The following is a 17723-nucleotide window of genomic DNA, read 5'->3' as shown; positions in this document are numbered from 1 at the left end:
CTTCTCACGTTAGCGGTGAATTACGAGTCTTCCATTATATGAATAGAACTATAATATACAATGACTTGAGCAATTATGAAGAGCAGTGTGAGGCATGGTCTCCTGTGCCTTTTCTGATTATGTTTATGTTATGTTATATTTTTTCCACTCATTTCAGTCATTTACGGTGTGAAATGATTGGTTTCTAGATCAATATCTTATTGCTTGATGTTTTTGAGTTTACGCCGGACTAATGAATATCTTTATTTGTGTTCTCATGTTCGTATTGCCAGGATATGGTATATTAAGTGGTAGTGCCATTGTTCTTTATCCTCCTGTTGTGATACAATGCCTTTCTGCAAACTCGGGAACACTTCTCTATCCCATAAGGCCTCTGGGAGAGCTTGTTGTTCTGGCTCCCCTGCTGTTATCACTGTGCGTGACTCTCATTTAAGCATTTCTCCTGCCACAGTCCCAGGACTCATTTTGGAGGCTGTCACTTCCAGTAGCTACACTGTGGCTAAGTGACAAGGCTTACTTCCTCTGTCTGGCTTTTGCAGACTACTCCATGGTGCCTTCTAAGCCTCACACTTTTCTTCATCCTCTTGTATTTGATTGAATCCATTCAGATTTCCCTAAACTTTAAACTCATGACACTATGCTGTGAAATAGAAAATGTTTGCTCTAGATTCAAAAATGAAAATGAATGAATGAATGAATGAATGAATGTTTAGTTTCAAAGTTCAGCTTCTTTTCAGTGATACAAAGAAAAAATTTGAGTGTCCTGCGATTGCTCACTAGGGTTCCCAAGAACAGCTAATCCATTGAAAAATACCAACAAACAACATGAACTTGAATTCATTTACAAATATAAATTTAAAAAATCACTGTAGAACATATATACTGGGCTTTGAATGTATACACATATGTATAATATATGTATATATAAAAACACAGATGTATGGTTAAAATGGATTTCAGTGAAATATCTGAAGTTTTTTTTTTCATCTCAGTACAAGGTGAGTCAGTATATGTAAATATTACTGTTCATAGTTACTCTGTTAGGTGTGCACAGATGAGGGAGAGTGGAGGCTAAACATATGTGCTTTATGAAGTATTATAAAAAATGAAAATTAAGCAGTGTCATTGCCCCTTACCTAAGCCCACCTGTTCATTACAAGTAAATGATTTGAACTCGAGGTAACCTCTATGTTTGCCCATGCTCTCCTCTGAGTACCCCACCTCTACCGCATCTACACCTCTCTTATGTCAGGGATGTAGCAACAGGGAGGTTCAGTAACATTTTTCAGCAGCAGGTGCAAGCCCTCCAGCACACTCTAAGCCAAAATGGAAACTACAGTAAACATTTGCCCAAAGCCAGGACTGCTGTCTACTATTTCTAAAAAACTAGTGTCAATTCTTCCATGAGAGATATTGTGGGATGGAATCCTTGATGAGTGCTTTATTTTTGGTTAGTTCATCCAGTGACTTTAGATTGTCCAACCTGGTGTCTCTGTTGCTTGATAATTTGGCCATCTGGATATGTCTAGTGCTCTCAAGTCCAGCTTCTGCCATGAATGGAGTTCAGTCTAAGGTTGTGCATTAATATTTTAAGAAGTTCTTACACAATCAAGTGTTACACAATGTGTTACAAAGTTTCACATTCAAATTCCTTCTCCTGCTATAATACACTTGATCCAGGTACCTACTGTGGACCGATCCATTAAAAATATGAAGTTGTAAGTAACTTAACGTAATAAGTCACTGCATAGAAAAGTGTCTGCTAAATGAATAAATGTCCTCTTTAGGATTAATTTCAGACTAATCAATACTACATATTGCAAGGGATGCAGGCTTCCTGGCTAGGATGCATGCAATTGTAATGCGTTTATTGCACAGAAAGTACACGAGTGTGTATGCACGCAACAGTCCCCTAAGGTATGTGTAAGAGAGGTGGGGTAGAGCTCAATCAGCCCATGTATTCTCTAGAGGGAAGACAATTGGATGCAATTTGGGTATCTCTTGACTTGGGCAAGGATGTGCAGATTCCCCATGTGATGAAAAACTGCTTCCCAAGCAGCCTTCATCTCAGGGTGCACTCAAACTCTGTTTTATCATTGCTCCTTTAAATGACAATAATGATTATCAGTGTAGCTGCTGTACTTTAACCACTAGTTGTGATCACTGTTCACATTGCTATGCAAAACAGCCATATGTGTTGCCAGAAATTTGCCACTGGTATGTCAACCATGAATAAATTTGTGATCTGCCAATCAGACCTTTGTTTCAAATAAAGACAAATGAATAGTTTTATCCTGAGCTGGGCTACTTATTATCAGTGGGAATTGCTGTTTCTGAAGAAAGGAAATATATACCATATGCTGTTTGCTGCAGCTTAGTACCAGTTGTATTGAAGATGAGGATGTTGACATAATCATTTTTTTTTTATATTACAATGTCATATTTTTAGTGTACATCTTGATATGGTTGACATGGTTTCAGGTGTAGCAGTATTGTTTTTATTTTATTATGGTAATTTCAAGTATGTAATTGTCTATATATCAACTTTAGACATGAATGCTTAGTATAATACCAAAGAAGCCATTTTTCGTAAGAAAGCTGTGATCTCTTTCTGTTGGACATCAGAATGCAATGTGTTAGAAATCCATGGTTTCACAAAGATTACACAGCAATACAAATGAGCCCATCCAAAGTAAAAAGAGGAATCTAATTTGAGCGATCCATTTTTTAAAAGGAGGCAGCTGACAGCAAAGAAATCATTGCGTATTTCAACTGAAAAAAAATGGAAATTCAATCCACAATTCTGTTTAATTTTACCTTGACCTTCAGACAGTAGAAATTTGAAAAAAGAAATCTACTCTGCAGCCTGAAACAGATATTTTAGTATTTGAAGATATGCCACTGAACCACTTTGCCTGTGTAACCAGACGCTAAGGTAAGGAAGCAAGAAGCCACTGCAGAAGAATGTGAGCAGAATAGCACTGGCCTCCATAGGATCCCTACTGTGTTTTAAACGTGGTACAAATAGAGATCCCTCTTTCCATATGTTATGCTGCCCTCCTGGGAGATGGGTCCTTCTGCAGAACAACTTTCTGTAACACAGAAAAAAATCTCCCTTAAACTTAGTTAAGTTATCACATCTGACTGCCTTGTTATTTGTGGTTTTTTCTGAAATAAAAAACCTGTAAATTCAAACGAGAAACATTTTACATTGCCGTTTCAGATCAGTACCACTGGTATGTGTGTGTGTGTCTAGCTGCCTAACTTAACAATCAGCTACCCTGGATGAGGTGTATCCATATGATCACAATGTAGAGACGTGTGATGGACAGCCAATTTCTCTGTCAGCACTTTGCTTTATTATAGATATTTGCACCCCGGAAAGGTCCTAAAACTACTGAGATAACGACAACCTCAGATTTTTGGAAATGATAGCAGTGATTTAAAATACTGCACCGAAGAGAGTGGTCTTCTGGCCATTTCCCTCTTACATCAGTCTTTGGTGAAAAGAGAACAAAACTCTCTTTATTTTCCTGTGATTGCACCTTCTGCATCCACCGTGTGAATTTTAAAACAGCCATATTGACTGTTGGCCTTTGTGTGCTGCTCTGGGCAGCCAGCAGCGATCACATTTCATTGTTAGCTTTGCATAACTCTTTGTTGCTGAAACATTATCTTGTCTTATGGTTTTTCTTGGCAGTGTTCCCCCCTCATCTCTTTTCACACCTTCTGAGCCCTCGGTGCTGACAGGAAAAACACTTCGGCAGTGGAAGGATGACATCTGGTACATCTGCTAACTACAGGCTGGATTTGTAAAGCGTTGCAGATTATGGAGGTGGCACCAATGTTCTTAAAAGCTACTGACTTTGGTGGCACGTACACGTATTTGACATGTGTTGCATGTTCATGCCAGTTGAGAGAGATGCGTTTATTGTTAACGCGATGTCAAAATACTGAACACTCTTAGGCAATTCACACACAGATTTGTACATTTCAAAACTATATTCCTTTATCTTTGTGACAGGGCATGCCACAGTATGTTTGTCTTTGGTATTTGTGCAACTGCAGTTTGGGTGAATTTGCAATTTGCTATTACAGTTTGTTCTCTAATATTTATAGTACACAATGGGATCATTTAAGGGATCAGCATGTTCTTAAATCAAGAATATTTTTTAGTCCTTCATTGGCAGCAGGTGACAGCAAGGTCATTCTTGGCAGAACAACAAGTTGCAGTGCAGCAGCATGTGAGTGCTTGAGTCATGTTTCTTTGAGTTATATTGAGATATTAAAATCTATGTTCATGAAAAACAGTTCAGGGAATGTGGCCAGATGTAATCATGCTTGGGGAAAATATTTTCTAACAACATTGAAATACTCGGATACTGAATAAAAGAATAAACAAGAAACTATGAAAGTAGAAACTGCTCATTTTCATTAGATTAACAAAATTGTACTTTATCTGTCCTTTACTTTGGCATTTAGAATCTAAAGAGTTTTTTTAATTTGTTTTTAATGTAATCAATTAAATCTGCATTACAAAACCAATTCTTTGCATTTCCTTGTGACTTAACTGTTTATTACATATGAATTTGTCTCTTATGAAATTGTGGATAGATGTTGCTTATATAAAATAGCTTTGAAAGGTAATCAATATAGATTGTTTGTAATAGTATGATTCTTGACAGAAAGCAAACAAGCAGCATTCTGGCCATGGACAGCCAAGGAAAGGTTGTTCTGATGCATTTCTGTGCAAGATGGTAGTTCCACAGAGGGGAGGTGGATATCTCATTTATAAAGCTGTCACTCGAGCCCGAGGGACACGATGTTTGAGGCAAACTGTCACATTTGTCCGGTAATTTGAAGTTAGGTAACAGCCATCTCCCAAACCTTATTTACAGGGAGCTCTCATCTATGCTTGGCATTGTTGCATCAGACTGTGCTTGACCTTTAGCAATAAGTATTCACAACGAGTTCACTGTAAGTGTTCAGTTCTCAAGGCATGATGGTGAGAACTTCCAGCATGAGTTTTTTTTTTTTTTTTTTCTTTTTCTAAAAAGGCTAATCTCACTTGTACAAATGTACCTTGCCTGTTTTGCAAATTGTGCTGATTTAAAGCTTACAATTTTTCTAGTATTTACTACCAGACAACCTGTTGCAAACAATACTGAGAAAGCAAGTTTTTAATTAAATAGATTGTATTACAAAACATATGAAAAACTATGCATTGTTAAGCAATAATCAGAAGGCTTCTCAATACTACCCAGCATAACATGATAGTAGAAAACCATGTTTCAGCTAACATGGAAGTGGTCTTGGTAAAGACACTGTGTTCACTGCACATTGTGCTATGTAAAAATTTACTCAAGCATGAAAAATTCATTGGCAACAAGTTAAAGCTTTGCTGAAAAGTTTTAAGAAAAATGTACTAGATTGAATGTCCTCGAGCAGCTGAGTCAAATTCCTGCATTGTACCCTGTTGTGAATCTATAGGAAGAATTGAAAACTTCTGTCCATAAGCAATCCCTGAGCTGAGCAACTTGAGAAAGTTTGAGTAGAAAAGTCAAGAAGAACAGTCAAACACTGGACAAGTGAATGTGCAAAGTTGGTTTAAAAAAAAAAAAACTTGAAGATCTTGGACTGCTGCCAAATATGCTTCTGCAAAATAGTTCATCAGCATAAAGCATTTCAGCTTTTCTTCTTAAATTTTTTAAGCGGGTTTGGCCTCAGTCAATGTGTGTGTGTGTGTGTGTGTGTGTGTGTGTGTGTGTGTATATATACTTTTTGTGTTTTCTCTAAATGATCCAACGTAGGAAGAGTCTCAGTATTCTATGGAGTTCCCCTGAAGTCAAAGTCAAGAGAGGATAATTCAGCATAAAGGCTAAAAGTCATGTAGAAAGCAAGGCATCTACAAGAAAGTCATACTATTTCAAAGATAAGAGGATACAAGTAGGATATCTGGAATATTTTGTTGCTAATTTGAAATTGTTGGGATGGGCAAAAGTAAGCTCACACACAGTCCTGTTAAGGAGCCAAACTGTTTCCCATCATCTTTCTCGCACGTGAAAGCACTCAGTGTTAATGGGCACTAAAGTGCTGTAATGCTTCAGGTCATTTCACAATGTCTCTCCACTCTTGTCTGACAGAGATCTCCGGGAACTCTGAGGACATCCCGCTGGTGCGTTGGCGGCAGCAGTGGCTTGAGAATGGCACACTGCTCTTTCACATCCACCACCAGGATGGCAGCCAGAACCTTCCAGGCATGGCCCCCACCGATTACCCTGCAAGTGACTCGGCTGAGGAGGAGCTTCGCATCCTGCACATCTCTGTCATGGTACTGGGGGTTGTTCTTTTCACTTCTGAGGGCAAATGAGCATAGGCACGTGAGGAAATGTTGAGCTGAGGAAGGATGGGAAGAAGTGAGAATAGAGAGATGCACAGCAAGGAGAAGTCATGCTCACCATACAGTGTTATTGGAGATCTATTACTGTTATAGCAGAACCTTTAAAATTATTAGTGTGGTAGTAGCTGCTGTCTTTAAATACTGCAGTAGTTACTGTAATAGTGGGTGTAGCAGGGAGAATAATAAAATAAAATGTATTGTGCTGAGTTCTGCTTTCTTTTATTTAAATGAGTACCTCAGTTCATGTAGTTATAATAGGTACTATGCATGTGTGTTTAATCATGGGGACTATGATACTTATTGATGTTTTACTGTTTAAGGCATTGTCAGTGTCACTGACAGAATAATATGAAGGCATTGAGAAACTTTTTTGTGAGTTTTTAGGAAAGGGAAAAAAAATGCAATGTTGTTTCTGTAGTTTGTGGCTTCTGAAATATGTGTGATATCTCTGAGAGAGACTACCATTCCCATGTTCGCGCTAACATCCACAGTAGTCTGTGTTTAGTTTTTTGTGGCCGTCCACTATCAAATATGGAAAGATACTGAATAGCATTCAATAGAATATGTGGCCATTTGACTACTTGTTTTGCACAAATGTGAAAACACAGAAACTGCTTTAAATAGGCACAATTTGAGTTTAAGTACATTTTTTATTACAACTAAAAATACAAAAAAAAAAACTCCAGGTGCATAATATCAGCAGAATCAGCAGCAACTGTGTTCTTGTCAGTTCTGCTGTTCTTTTCTATTATTCTTTTTCTAAGAGTTTCTTAGTAATGCTGAAACATTAGCCAAAAAGGCAGTGAATCAGTTCAACCCATTAAAGCACTAATGGAAGTATCACTTTTATAATCTCAGTTTAAGTCTTTTAGTCAGCACTAGAAAACCAGTGGGGCTATTAGGTTATCTGAGTCATGCCACAGAGGAAATAACCTTCTAGAGGAGTTGAAAGTGTGATTTTTAAAATGCACTGTTTTCAGCCTTTTAGTACTCAAATGAGACATGAGCATCACTATGGTGCTATAAACACTTTTGGGGCCCTGCCAAAGAAAATTACATTTCAATAAAGCATACAGCTATGCAAAAGCACAACTAAGTAAACACTGGATACATGTATCTCAGCAGTGCTTAACATAATTCCCTTCCAAATAAAAATGAAGCCATATAATAAATCATTTTTAAGTAAGTATTTTAATGTAGCTTTTTAAATGTAACTTTTTAAGGTAGTCTGAAGGCTTGGTTTTGAAGTCCATCTTTAGGTGTAGCCCACTTAAGCAATGCAGTGAATTGCTCCAGTAGAAATTATACAGCTGTACTGTATAATAATATGTCTATACTGTAATACAATATAGCACATGTATGTGGTCCAGCTGGCCAAGTAATGATGTAAACATGAGGTTAGCGTGGATCCACAAAAGTTTATTTTTCTCAGCAAATGCCCCCAAAATGATTATATATAGATTTAAGATAACTAGAGAACAATTACAACTCTTAACAGCTATACTTTTTGTTCCTTTTTTTCTGCCTCTGAAGTGATGTAACTATATACAATTGGCTCCGCCCACAGCCTTTCCATTCACCAGTTAACATTAACAAATATCCTGTTTACATTTAAGTTCAAGTTTAATTTTACAAACACAGCATTTCATCCTTTCTTAAACTTAATTCAGGTGACATAAACCAGTGAAGCTGTTTTTACCAACCATTTTCTTCCTGTCAGTACTTAACTCCAACTCCCATAATGCCTTTTGCTATCTTTGTAATCGGTTCCATTTTACCCAAGGTAAGGCATGTGTTTGTTTCTCCCTGTAAAGAAGTAGAAGTAGAAGAAGAAGAAAAAGAAAAAAAATGTGCTTCTTGACAAATTCATTTATAGCCTCCTTATTCTGTAACATTACAGCATTTTATATTTTTTATAATTCTCTTTAGTTTTAGGTATTCTGATAAACACATGACCTTTTACACAGGTGCGGCAAAATTCCTTCATCCCAATATAAATATATACTGTATGTATTTCTGTAATGAGATTATGTATGGTGATGAGAAAGAAAGGAATAATGGGCAAAAATATACACTTAGTTTGACTCCAGTGCAAGGAAATGATTGGCCAATCTCTTTCGGGATTCAGGGATATCCAAGAAAGAGTACTTTATTTTTGATATGCTCAGAGTTACTGAAATCCAAATGCAGAGCATTCTATGTAGTTCCCTCCTTCTCACAGTCATCTGAATGTTGCTGTACATACAGAAATGCTGGGCTTTGTTATACAACTGATCAGCCATTTCAATTGCTTGCATAATTTACAAGTGCCGTGTATGGCCTCTTAACCTTATGGGACCCAATTAGGTGTAGGCGGCTAAAATCTGTGAGGTTAGGTTCTTCCTGCATGTTTCTGCAAATAGCTGAGCACAGGAATAACCTATGGACTTCATTCAAAGTTCCTCAGAAAGCACAGTTTCTCATGAAAGTAATAGTTTGAATCATATTTCTAGCCTAAAGCTAACAGAAAGAAAACACTTTTTATGTAAACACTTACAATGTGCCAGGGAACACATCCAGTGCATAAATAATACATAAAATTTGAAGGCGTATATCAAAGTCCAACCATTTTTTTTTTCCTCATTCAAAGCTTTCTTTTTAGGTCTGTTTGAATTTTGTAGTCATTCATATTGTTAAATAATCCCAAGGAGGTTTGAGTGACTGCCTTTGCTCTGGCATACTTGAGTTTAACTTTTCTGCTTGGATACCTCAGCATAACCTTGTAGATCTTAATTTCACTGGATGAATGTTGTTTTGGGATAAACCTATCAAGCCATCAAGCCAATCAATTTCCAGAAGATCAACTGGAAGCATATTGTACAAATATGTGTATTTTTTTTTCTAGCAATGTCAGATGCTTGAATAGCACAATGGCACATTTGATTCACATGCCTTCATAAGAATAAACTGCATAAGACATATACATCTAATGCATATACTAGTTATGCAAAAGGAATCTTTGAAAGCTTTCCTGGCTCAATCTATTTTCAATCACTGACAAATTTGAGACAATTAAATAAAAAATAATTTTAAAAAAACTTAAGCAGGTATAGATATTTTCCATTACATTCATATATTTTTAATCTGCCCTTTAAGTGTGACGTTTGTACAAATCATATGCTTGGAAGAGAACAAATATCATGCCGGGTGAAAATGAGCCTGAACACAGCTGATTATTTCACTAAGGTGCCAACATTTAATTGATCTAGCACAGTGCGTATCATTAATGACATTAATTCCCTAGCTTGCCTTTATTAATTTAGTTAACAATGCTGCATTAAAGCCTTTAACTTGAAATTAAATCATTAAGAAAGCTTAAGGCACAAACTCATTGAGCTTTCTGACTTTGAATTTTATTTTTATCCTTCACTATGCCCATGCTACTTAATCATAAATTGCTCCATATGTCTCAAGAGCCATGTGTTCATATACTGAGGTTTGTTGAATAAATTCCGTTATGTCACTTACAGTTAACTCTGCTCCTTATCATTTTGAGCATAATAGCAAATGCCAGAAGTATTTTCTGTGGTGACAACATGACCTCCACCCATCCATATAATTTTTTAGCTTCCTTCCTTAGACTTAAAAGTATCTAGAATTATCAGGCTCAGGTGATTCTTGGTTATGTAATGAAATTTCCAGTGGGGGAAAAAAAATCCAGGGTGCACTGTAATATTTTGTACTGATATCCTCAGTTATATTTAAACAGTTTAACTGAAAGGAACTTTTAAAGAATTCATTTGCTTAGTATGTCCACTTTTATTAGTATACCACAGGTCATACTATTCAATCAATAAGCTGTCTGTCCATGCTTTCTCTAATGCACATTGCGATGGTTCACTCTATTTAAAACATTTAACACATGGTGCTGTGCATGATTTAATAAACTGCTTTAGGATGAAAATTATTTATACAGTCTTCTATGCAAGATATACTTGATTTATATGATGTATTAAGTAAAACCAAACTGATAACTAAACCTGGAGAATAAACTAATACATAAATTTGTATTTTTTATGTACAGTAGATATTAGTTATATACGGTATAAATTCATATAACGTTTGAACAGCATGCAGTGCATGCAGTACTGTGTTTGTGTGCTTTTTCTCTGGGTGCTCACGTTTCAAGTGAATTGGTCACTCTAAATTGCCTGTTGTGTCTGAGTGTCTGGATATCCTACAATAGAGTGGCGTGCTGTCCAGGGTGTACCCTGACTGTGCTTCTGGGATAGGGTCCAGGCCATTGCAAAACTGACTTGGACAAGTGGTTAATGCCAGTGAGAAAACAGCATGCCTCATTAACAGGTGGTTGAGTATTAATTTTCATCTCTGTGTAAAAAATGGATTTAATAATTTTGTGTACCAAACATGTCAGTGCTTACGTCAGTACCACTGCTCAGATATGACACAAAATATTTTTTATGTCTTTCATCGTAAAATGAACATGTTTATTGAATCACATCTTCCATGGTTCAACCAAGTCAAATGCTGGGCCATTTTGAGAGCACATTGTTACTACCTTTTAATCTTACTCCTTAATGCATTATGCAACAATGCAACGAAGTTGGAGAGTTTTTAGAAAGCCACTTAAAATAGTTTACTCTAGAATGAGTTGGGTTCTTATATCACGTTTCAGCAAAAATACTCTAGATCCTCACAAAGGTTTCTCTTTTTTTTTTTTAAAAGAAGTGCCCTCCCTTCCCTTCTGTTACAGGTTAATGTCCATATGCTTCAGTTTGAGGGTCTTAAACATTAATAAATAAATCCTTATTATTTTTCAAGAATACAAGGACTCAAATACTCGGAACCACCCCCCTCTTTTTTTAACTTTTTGTTACCCTCTTGACTTGTTTTATTTTATAAAATTTATATAGAAAAACGGGAGAAAAACTGCGTGATCCCAAGCACACACATCTGTTGCGTATTCTCTGAGCCACCCAATTCTTTCCACTGTGTGGGCTGATAGTATCAGATGATTTAAGTGCCCGGCCAACCCTTGCAGTCACTTGTGAGCAGTGAGGAGGAGAGAACCCTAGCCATCTCACTCATCTTAAAGAACATGAACGGCAGCAAATTTTGTTCACTGCGTCTCCTCATATATGTTCATACTGAAGTTTCAGATAAATTCCGGTTCTCCACTCATCTTCCATTTCCTGTTCCTGGCACAGAAATAATAAATAAACAAATAAATATCTGTACGTTCATGTTAATGCAGATATACTCTAGAAGCATTCTGAAATGCGTCTCACAACTGAAATAACATTAAACTGAACAATTCTATTCAAGACACATGGAAGTATTGGACACACTGTTGGTTCTCAGGTAGCTAAATGTTAAATGAACAGCTTATATTGGACTAGTCGTGTTAGCTAAGTGTGTGGTGTCATACAGAGTCTAGGTATGTGAAAAGTATGCTTTGAAAAACAGTGTGAACACCATATCTTCTTCAACCAATCTGTTGCTTCATATTGGTCTTTGAATTATTTATACAACACACTTTTTGAATCTGTAACTATTTCAACAGTTACTGAAAAGTTGGTTGACTCAAACTTAAACAACAAACATTGACATTATGTAGATCGTCAACTGAGATGAAAAAAGATTCATTTTAAGATCCCAAGACCAACAAAATACCAAGATAAGAATATTAGTTGTCTTTTTCATCTTTTTCATCTATGCATCTATGCTTCCTATGCATACTCTGCATGCATCACTTATGGGATGTATGCAGAGTATGCATAGTAAATGGGGAAAAAAAAGTTTCATTTTTACATAAATATTTTAGTCTTTCATGATTTTTTAAAAATAGAGGGTTGATACAGAATAATGATTGTTTAAATGTGTAATCATAGTAACTTCAGTCTTGAGTTAATGCTATATTTCATACAGGAAAAATTAACAAATGACACATTGTGGATTTGATTAATTTAGCTTATTCATGGTCACGTAAAGCCTTCACTCCTCATTTTCTTCGCTGTGAATTTGCTGGCCACGTTCCGCGACTCATTTCTTCTATTTTGTCCTTGCACTTGCGGGGCTTTGCATCCGCTTGGCCTTCATTTGCTCCCTTTTTTTTTTCCTGTACTTTTTTTGAGACAAGCCCAGTCTTGCTGAAAGCTGCTCTGTATGCTAGAGCCAGGGCTCCTTCATTGGTGTACAGGGATTAGCATGCAGATTGTAAGAGCCCAGCGACAGATGGCTTCTGCGCATGTTTGAGTTTGGCCGCGGCTTGCTGCGCCGTGGGAGGGCTATCTCATAAATCCAGTGCCGTGTCACTCCTTCAGCTCCTCCCGATTCTTTGGATCTCAAGAGTGTGTGATTCTCCTCGCTCTGCTTTGTGCTATCCATCACCCAGCCATTCCCACAGCTGGACATCTGCCAACACCACCAGGCTACTCTACAACCAGAAAGCTGCTTCTGCAGGACACCGAGATGTGTCCGGTACACTCAAAATGTTTCAGCACTACACCATGGTTTGATGTTCGTACTCAGATGCAGTCCTCCAGGTTGGATGTCGAGCATGAATTCAGAACCTCGGCATGGATTCTGACATGACCACTAGGCTAAGCAGAGGCTGAAAGGTGCACCAGTGTTTTAGAGACTGTGTAAGATTCACATGTCACTATGGGATTTTCCAAGCTGTCTCTGTGAAAATACCACAAGCCTGCATTGAGCAGTTGGTCTTTTCTGCCTTTTCAAAGGAAACTGAAGTTAACAGAGAACGTTGTCACTCAGAGCCCTCTGCCTCCTGCACTGGATACCGAATGTCCTTGTCTAGAAACAACAAGCAAGGCAAATTGTACTGAATTATCACCTGAAATTGAATGATTGCTGGGTTAAGGATGTGTCCCCAGCATTTTCTTGATGGCCCACCCTATCCAATCTTTTTGCCTTTGTTGTCCACTCACTCTCACTGCTCTGTTCCTAATGTTGGTGTACTTAAAGCTGTCATTCTTCACAAAGGGTCGACGAGAGTGGTGGCCTGTAATCACGCTGACTTTGTGTGGCTTTCCGTTTACTGCCTCGGTGTTTAGACTTTGTCAGTCAAACAGAAAAACATGATGGTCAGTCTGACAATCTCCCACTTGAAGGTTCACCTTACAGTGCTCTGTTACAGTCAACAAGAAGATAAAATAATCAGGTCAATAGCCCACTTGCATAGCCACAAACTTTACAGTCTTTGCTTTCAAACAAAAATGCATACTTCTGCAGCTGGCTCAAGGCTGCCCCTTTTAGTTCTCACCGTTTTTATTAAATCAAGGGCTGTTCACATCGAAATGTAGTACTTTTCCTTATTTTGCTTATAATACGTGAATCATGTGGGTTCGTCTTACAAGGCGTTGTGTGTTGTTGAAAACTACAGAACAGGTAGCCTTGAATTTAATTCCTTTTTATTGCCTTATCATATTGCACTGTGCCTTGCATATTATGTTGTATTAATTTCTCAGTGAATTTCACAATGATTTTGGATTAGTAAAATAAACTTCAGAGTTTGGAAGACTGAATTTTTACTCTTTCCTTCTCCATCCCCTTCCTTCATCCTGTATTCCCATTCATTGCAAACGTATCAGGGCTCTCTTTTCCTTCGTGTCCAGTTGGTGTTTATAATTTACCTCTCCACTGGGAATTGCAGGGATTGGTTTACTGAGGAAACTGACAGCGCTGCATTAAGGGATAGTAGAGGAAAGAGAGCAGAAGCAATAAAGACAAAATCAATGCCTTTCTCATGGGCTTCCGGTCAATATAGCAGAAAGATGTTGACAAACACTTTTGTGTGAGAAGGAAGGTAAGGCAAAGCACAGGAATACTGCAGAACGACCCCTTTATATATTTGTTTTCCATGTCCAGTATGCCTGGAAATATGTACCTTCTCACTGTGGCTGATACACGGGATGTTTGTAAAGCAAAGAGCTGCATGCTCTAAGAGTTGTCAGTTTCCTTAAGTTACTGATCATCCAAATAAATTATCTGTGAGCCCTTGGCCTAATATTTATTCCTTTGGCTTTCTGCTCTATTTGCTCTATTTGACACCTGTAAGGTTAACGTACAAAGGGAATGGAAATTTCCCTGGTGCACACCATCTATAAACCAGACACCCTGCATCAATACATCATAATACTGCCAAGTTAGCAAGCGTAAAGGAGAATTGATGTGTGCTGGACTTTCTCTCAATTCAGTAAAAACCCTTTAATGTGGCCAACAATTTAGGTTTATACAAGACAGCTGACAGCTTGCAAGTGACCATTGTGGTGAATGAATGCCTAAGCTTGCTGCCAAAATTATCCATGGTATATTCCACTATTAAGCAGCTTAAAATGGGTTGCAGAATATGATGCTTTGCCGAGATACACTCTCCTTGTGAAGACATTTTTTTCTCACTTTAATATCCTGCAGTAGAGTTGATATGGATACCATTTTTTTCCCTCTGTTCAATGACAGTCGCTGAAAATGTAGTAGAGACGCAGTCCACTACGAGATTAAGTGGTAATGCATGTTTAAGCTAGACGAAAACAAGTTTCCCTCAACAAATTTGTTGGAAGTGGGAGTAGATCAATGTCACTCCAAAGGTATCTTAATGACATTGTAATTGTTTCAGTGTAATTCCCATCCATTTCTCAAGGGGAGACAGCTGATGGCTAGGCGCATAGCTAATGAACTCATTCCTAATGCAGAAAAAGATTAATCATATAAAGAAATGGGAATTGTGCTGAAACAGTTAACCGGAGGGAAAATTTTTGTGGCAAATTAATTTTTGCCTCTTTCAGATTTATATTTTCCGCTAGAAGTAGTCTTTACCCTAATTTTAGGGGACCTTCATCTGAAAGAGTATAAAATTTAAATGCTTTCTCCCCACCTTGGACTAGACATAAATTCTTTATCTCAGGTTGAACTGAGACAAGCAACTATACTAAAGATTTATTTTTTTTTTTAACTGAAAAATGGGTCATGTATGAATCTATACTGCTGTTGTTGTCAGAATTCAATTCAAGACCATTTTTTTTTTAATTGTTTTCAATTTACATTTAGTACTGCATGTGTGTTTCTTTGCCTTCACTTGAGAGTTTTTTGTTTATTTTTAATAAGTTGCTTTGAATTTCGTCATTCACAGAAGCATCTGTGCAAGACCAAGAACTTCAGGCTGCTTAAGTTTTCAAGCATTTCTAAGTTAAAGGTTTATTTAAAACTGTAGTAATATATTGGATAATAACATTCACCTTATATATGGTGCTGCTTAAAAGTACTCGAATCCTTTGTGTCCCCTTAGTTTTAACACAAAATTATTATTTAATCAGAACCAGTCTTTCTCATCTGACCCAATAGGTGTGTAATGACCAATTCCATATGTTGCTTTAGAGGAAATTGTGTGAAATAGAAAAAGGGAAGTAGTGCAGGTGTAGAAATAAGCAAACCCCAAGTTGCACTCGGTAAATCAAGTAGGTAACTAGAATCAGATGTGTAAATCATTCTCTTTTTTGAGTTTATATTAAGGTTTACGATTTAGACAAGTTTATTTAAATATTTTTTAGAAGAAAAATGACCATTGTTATAAGTTTCAGATACTTTCAAGAAGCACTGTAGATATTTAACTGTCAGTAAACAATTATTTTGTGTGCTGTTGAGCAGTTCATATTCTTCCTTCATTTAAAGTGCTAATTCAGTTATTTTTAATCGCATTTAAAGGGGGTTCACAAAATAACAAACGTGAAAAATGAGTTCAAATTTGAAGTTACTAAATTGCAGTGGCAAATGCAGCTGGCAAGGTGAGTCATTTTAGGTTAATTTAGGCCAATTAACAGTATGTATCAGCTATAACAGGTCTGATGATTTGTACTTTGCTATGAGGGTTTTCAAAGCAACATGAACCATCTAACAGAGGTCTAAAAAAACTAAATGTTGGTGGCCAAATTTTGCAGTTTTTGTAACTGATGCAATTATTTAATTTGCTATGGGGAACAGTCTCAAAAATAATGACAGTATATGCCAAACATGAGCAAGCTGCATCTGAAAAGAGGAGCAGTTGTCACAAGTCGAAGTTCATCGGCAGGGGTGGACAGACACTTCATGGGATTGTTGGCACTAAAATACAGCCTCAGAAATAACCACAGAATTCAGTCAGCACCTCTGTGACCTGGTCGCAGCAGGAATAATACTGTAAGTTTCATAAAACTGGAATTTTTTTACAAGGCTGCCATTTGGAAAATGCTTGTCTCCAAAGCCAGTACGTAAAGATGTATAACCTAGTGTAAGGAGCCCAAAATCTTGACCCCTGATCAACAGAAAAAAGGTTATATGGTGTTATCAATCATCTTTGACCCTATTTCTTGCATGCAGATAGGTTTACATTTGGAGGAAAATACAAGATGCCTTCAACCCACAATATCTGTTGCCAGCTGTTAAACTTTAAACATGGTGGGGGATTCATAATGGTATGGGCATCCATGTCGTAGAAGTCATTAGGTCTGATGATTGCCCTACATGGTTGTTTAACACTCAGAGAATACGAGGCCATTTTACCAGATTGGATGCGCTCTATGGCGCAAACACTGTTTCCTTATGAAGTTCCACATTCCAGGATGATAATGTCCTCATGAGCACCAGGATGAAGTCAAATGTCTTCCATGGCCTCCCCAATCACCACATCTATACATCACTGAACCTTTATAGGATTGTCTGGAGTGCAGAGTGCAATGTAGAGTTACACCTCTGTCGTATCTCAAAGGATTGCAGGCTTTTCTTGAAGAATGGTACAATATCTTAATACACCCAGTTCGGGACTTGTATGACAGACTAAGAAAGACTGAAGCTACTAAAGGCTCTACTCCTTATTAGGTCCTTGATATCAATACACTTGTACCTCAATTTAAGAACTGAATTGGGGGATCGGGAGTTAGTCTGTGACTCGGAATTGTTTGTAAATCCACCCGCTGCATCACAGGTGGTAAAATTTTGTTCACAGGTTAGGTACTTTTAAACTCATCCTGTAAAGCGAAAACTAACAAAAAATTCCCTACAGGAATTTATTCATTCAACAGCTCTTGCTTTCAGTATATACCACACACCACATATATATAACACATCTACCAGATGCCAGTTTATTTTATGATCTTTTATTACCCTGAAGCAGCATTAAAGTCTATTTGAGAATTATAGGGGAAAATTTCATCATGTCCCAAACTTCTGCTTTAGTCCCGAACATCCACTAACCCTAACCCTTTACACACAAGACTACCAAGTTGTTGTGTTGCTTCTGGACATCAGACAACTCACGAAAACAGAAGAAAGA

General features: G+C 37.3%; 1 protein-coding gene across 3 annotated transcripts in view; it reads left to right on the top strand.

Annotated features, from left to right (window-relative positions):
• The window catches only part of astn1 (astrotactin 1), a 281101-nt gene that overhangs the window by 52733 nt on the left and 210645 nt on the right, over positions 1-17723 (top strand). For all 3 annotated transcript variants that reach the window (XM_029250461.1, XM_029250460.1, XM_029250459.1), the window contains exon 2: positions 6144-6331. In XM_029250461.1, the coding sequence (XP_029106294.1) occupies positions 6144-6331 (188 nt within the window). The remainder of the gene's footprint in view (positions 1-6143; positions 6332-17723) is intronic.

Source organism: Scleropages formosus, chromosome 3 (assembly GCF_900964775.1).
Source record: "Scleropages formosus chromosome 3, fSclFor1.1, whole genome shotgun sequence".
In the NCBI taxonomy this organism is placed as follows: domain Eukaryota; kingdom Metazoa; phylum Chordata; class Actinopteri; order Osteoglossiformes; family Osteoglossidae; genus Scleropages; species Scleropages formosus.
This window is presented reverse-complemented; position numbering and strand designations above follow the sequence as displayed.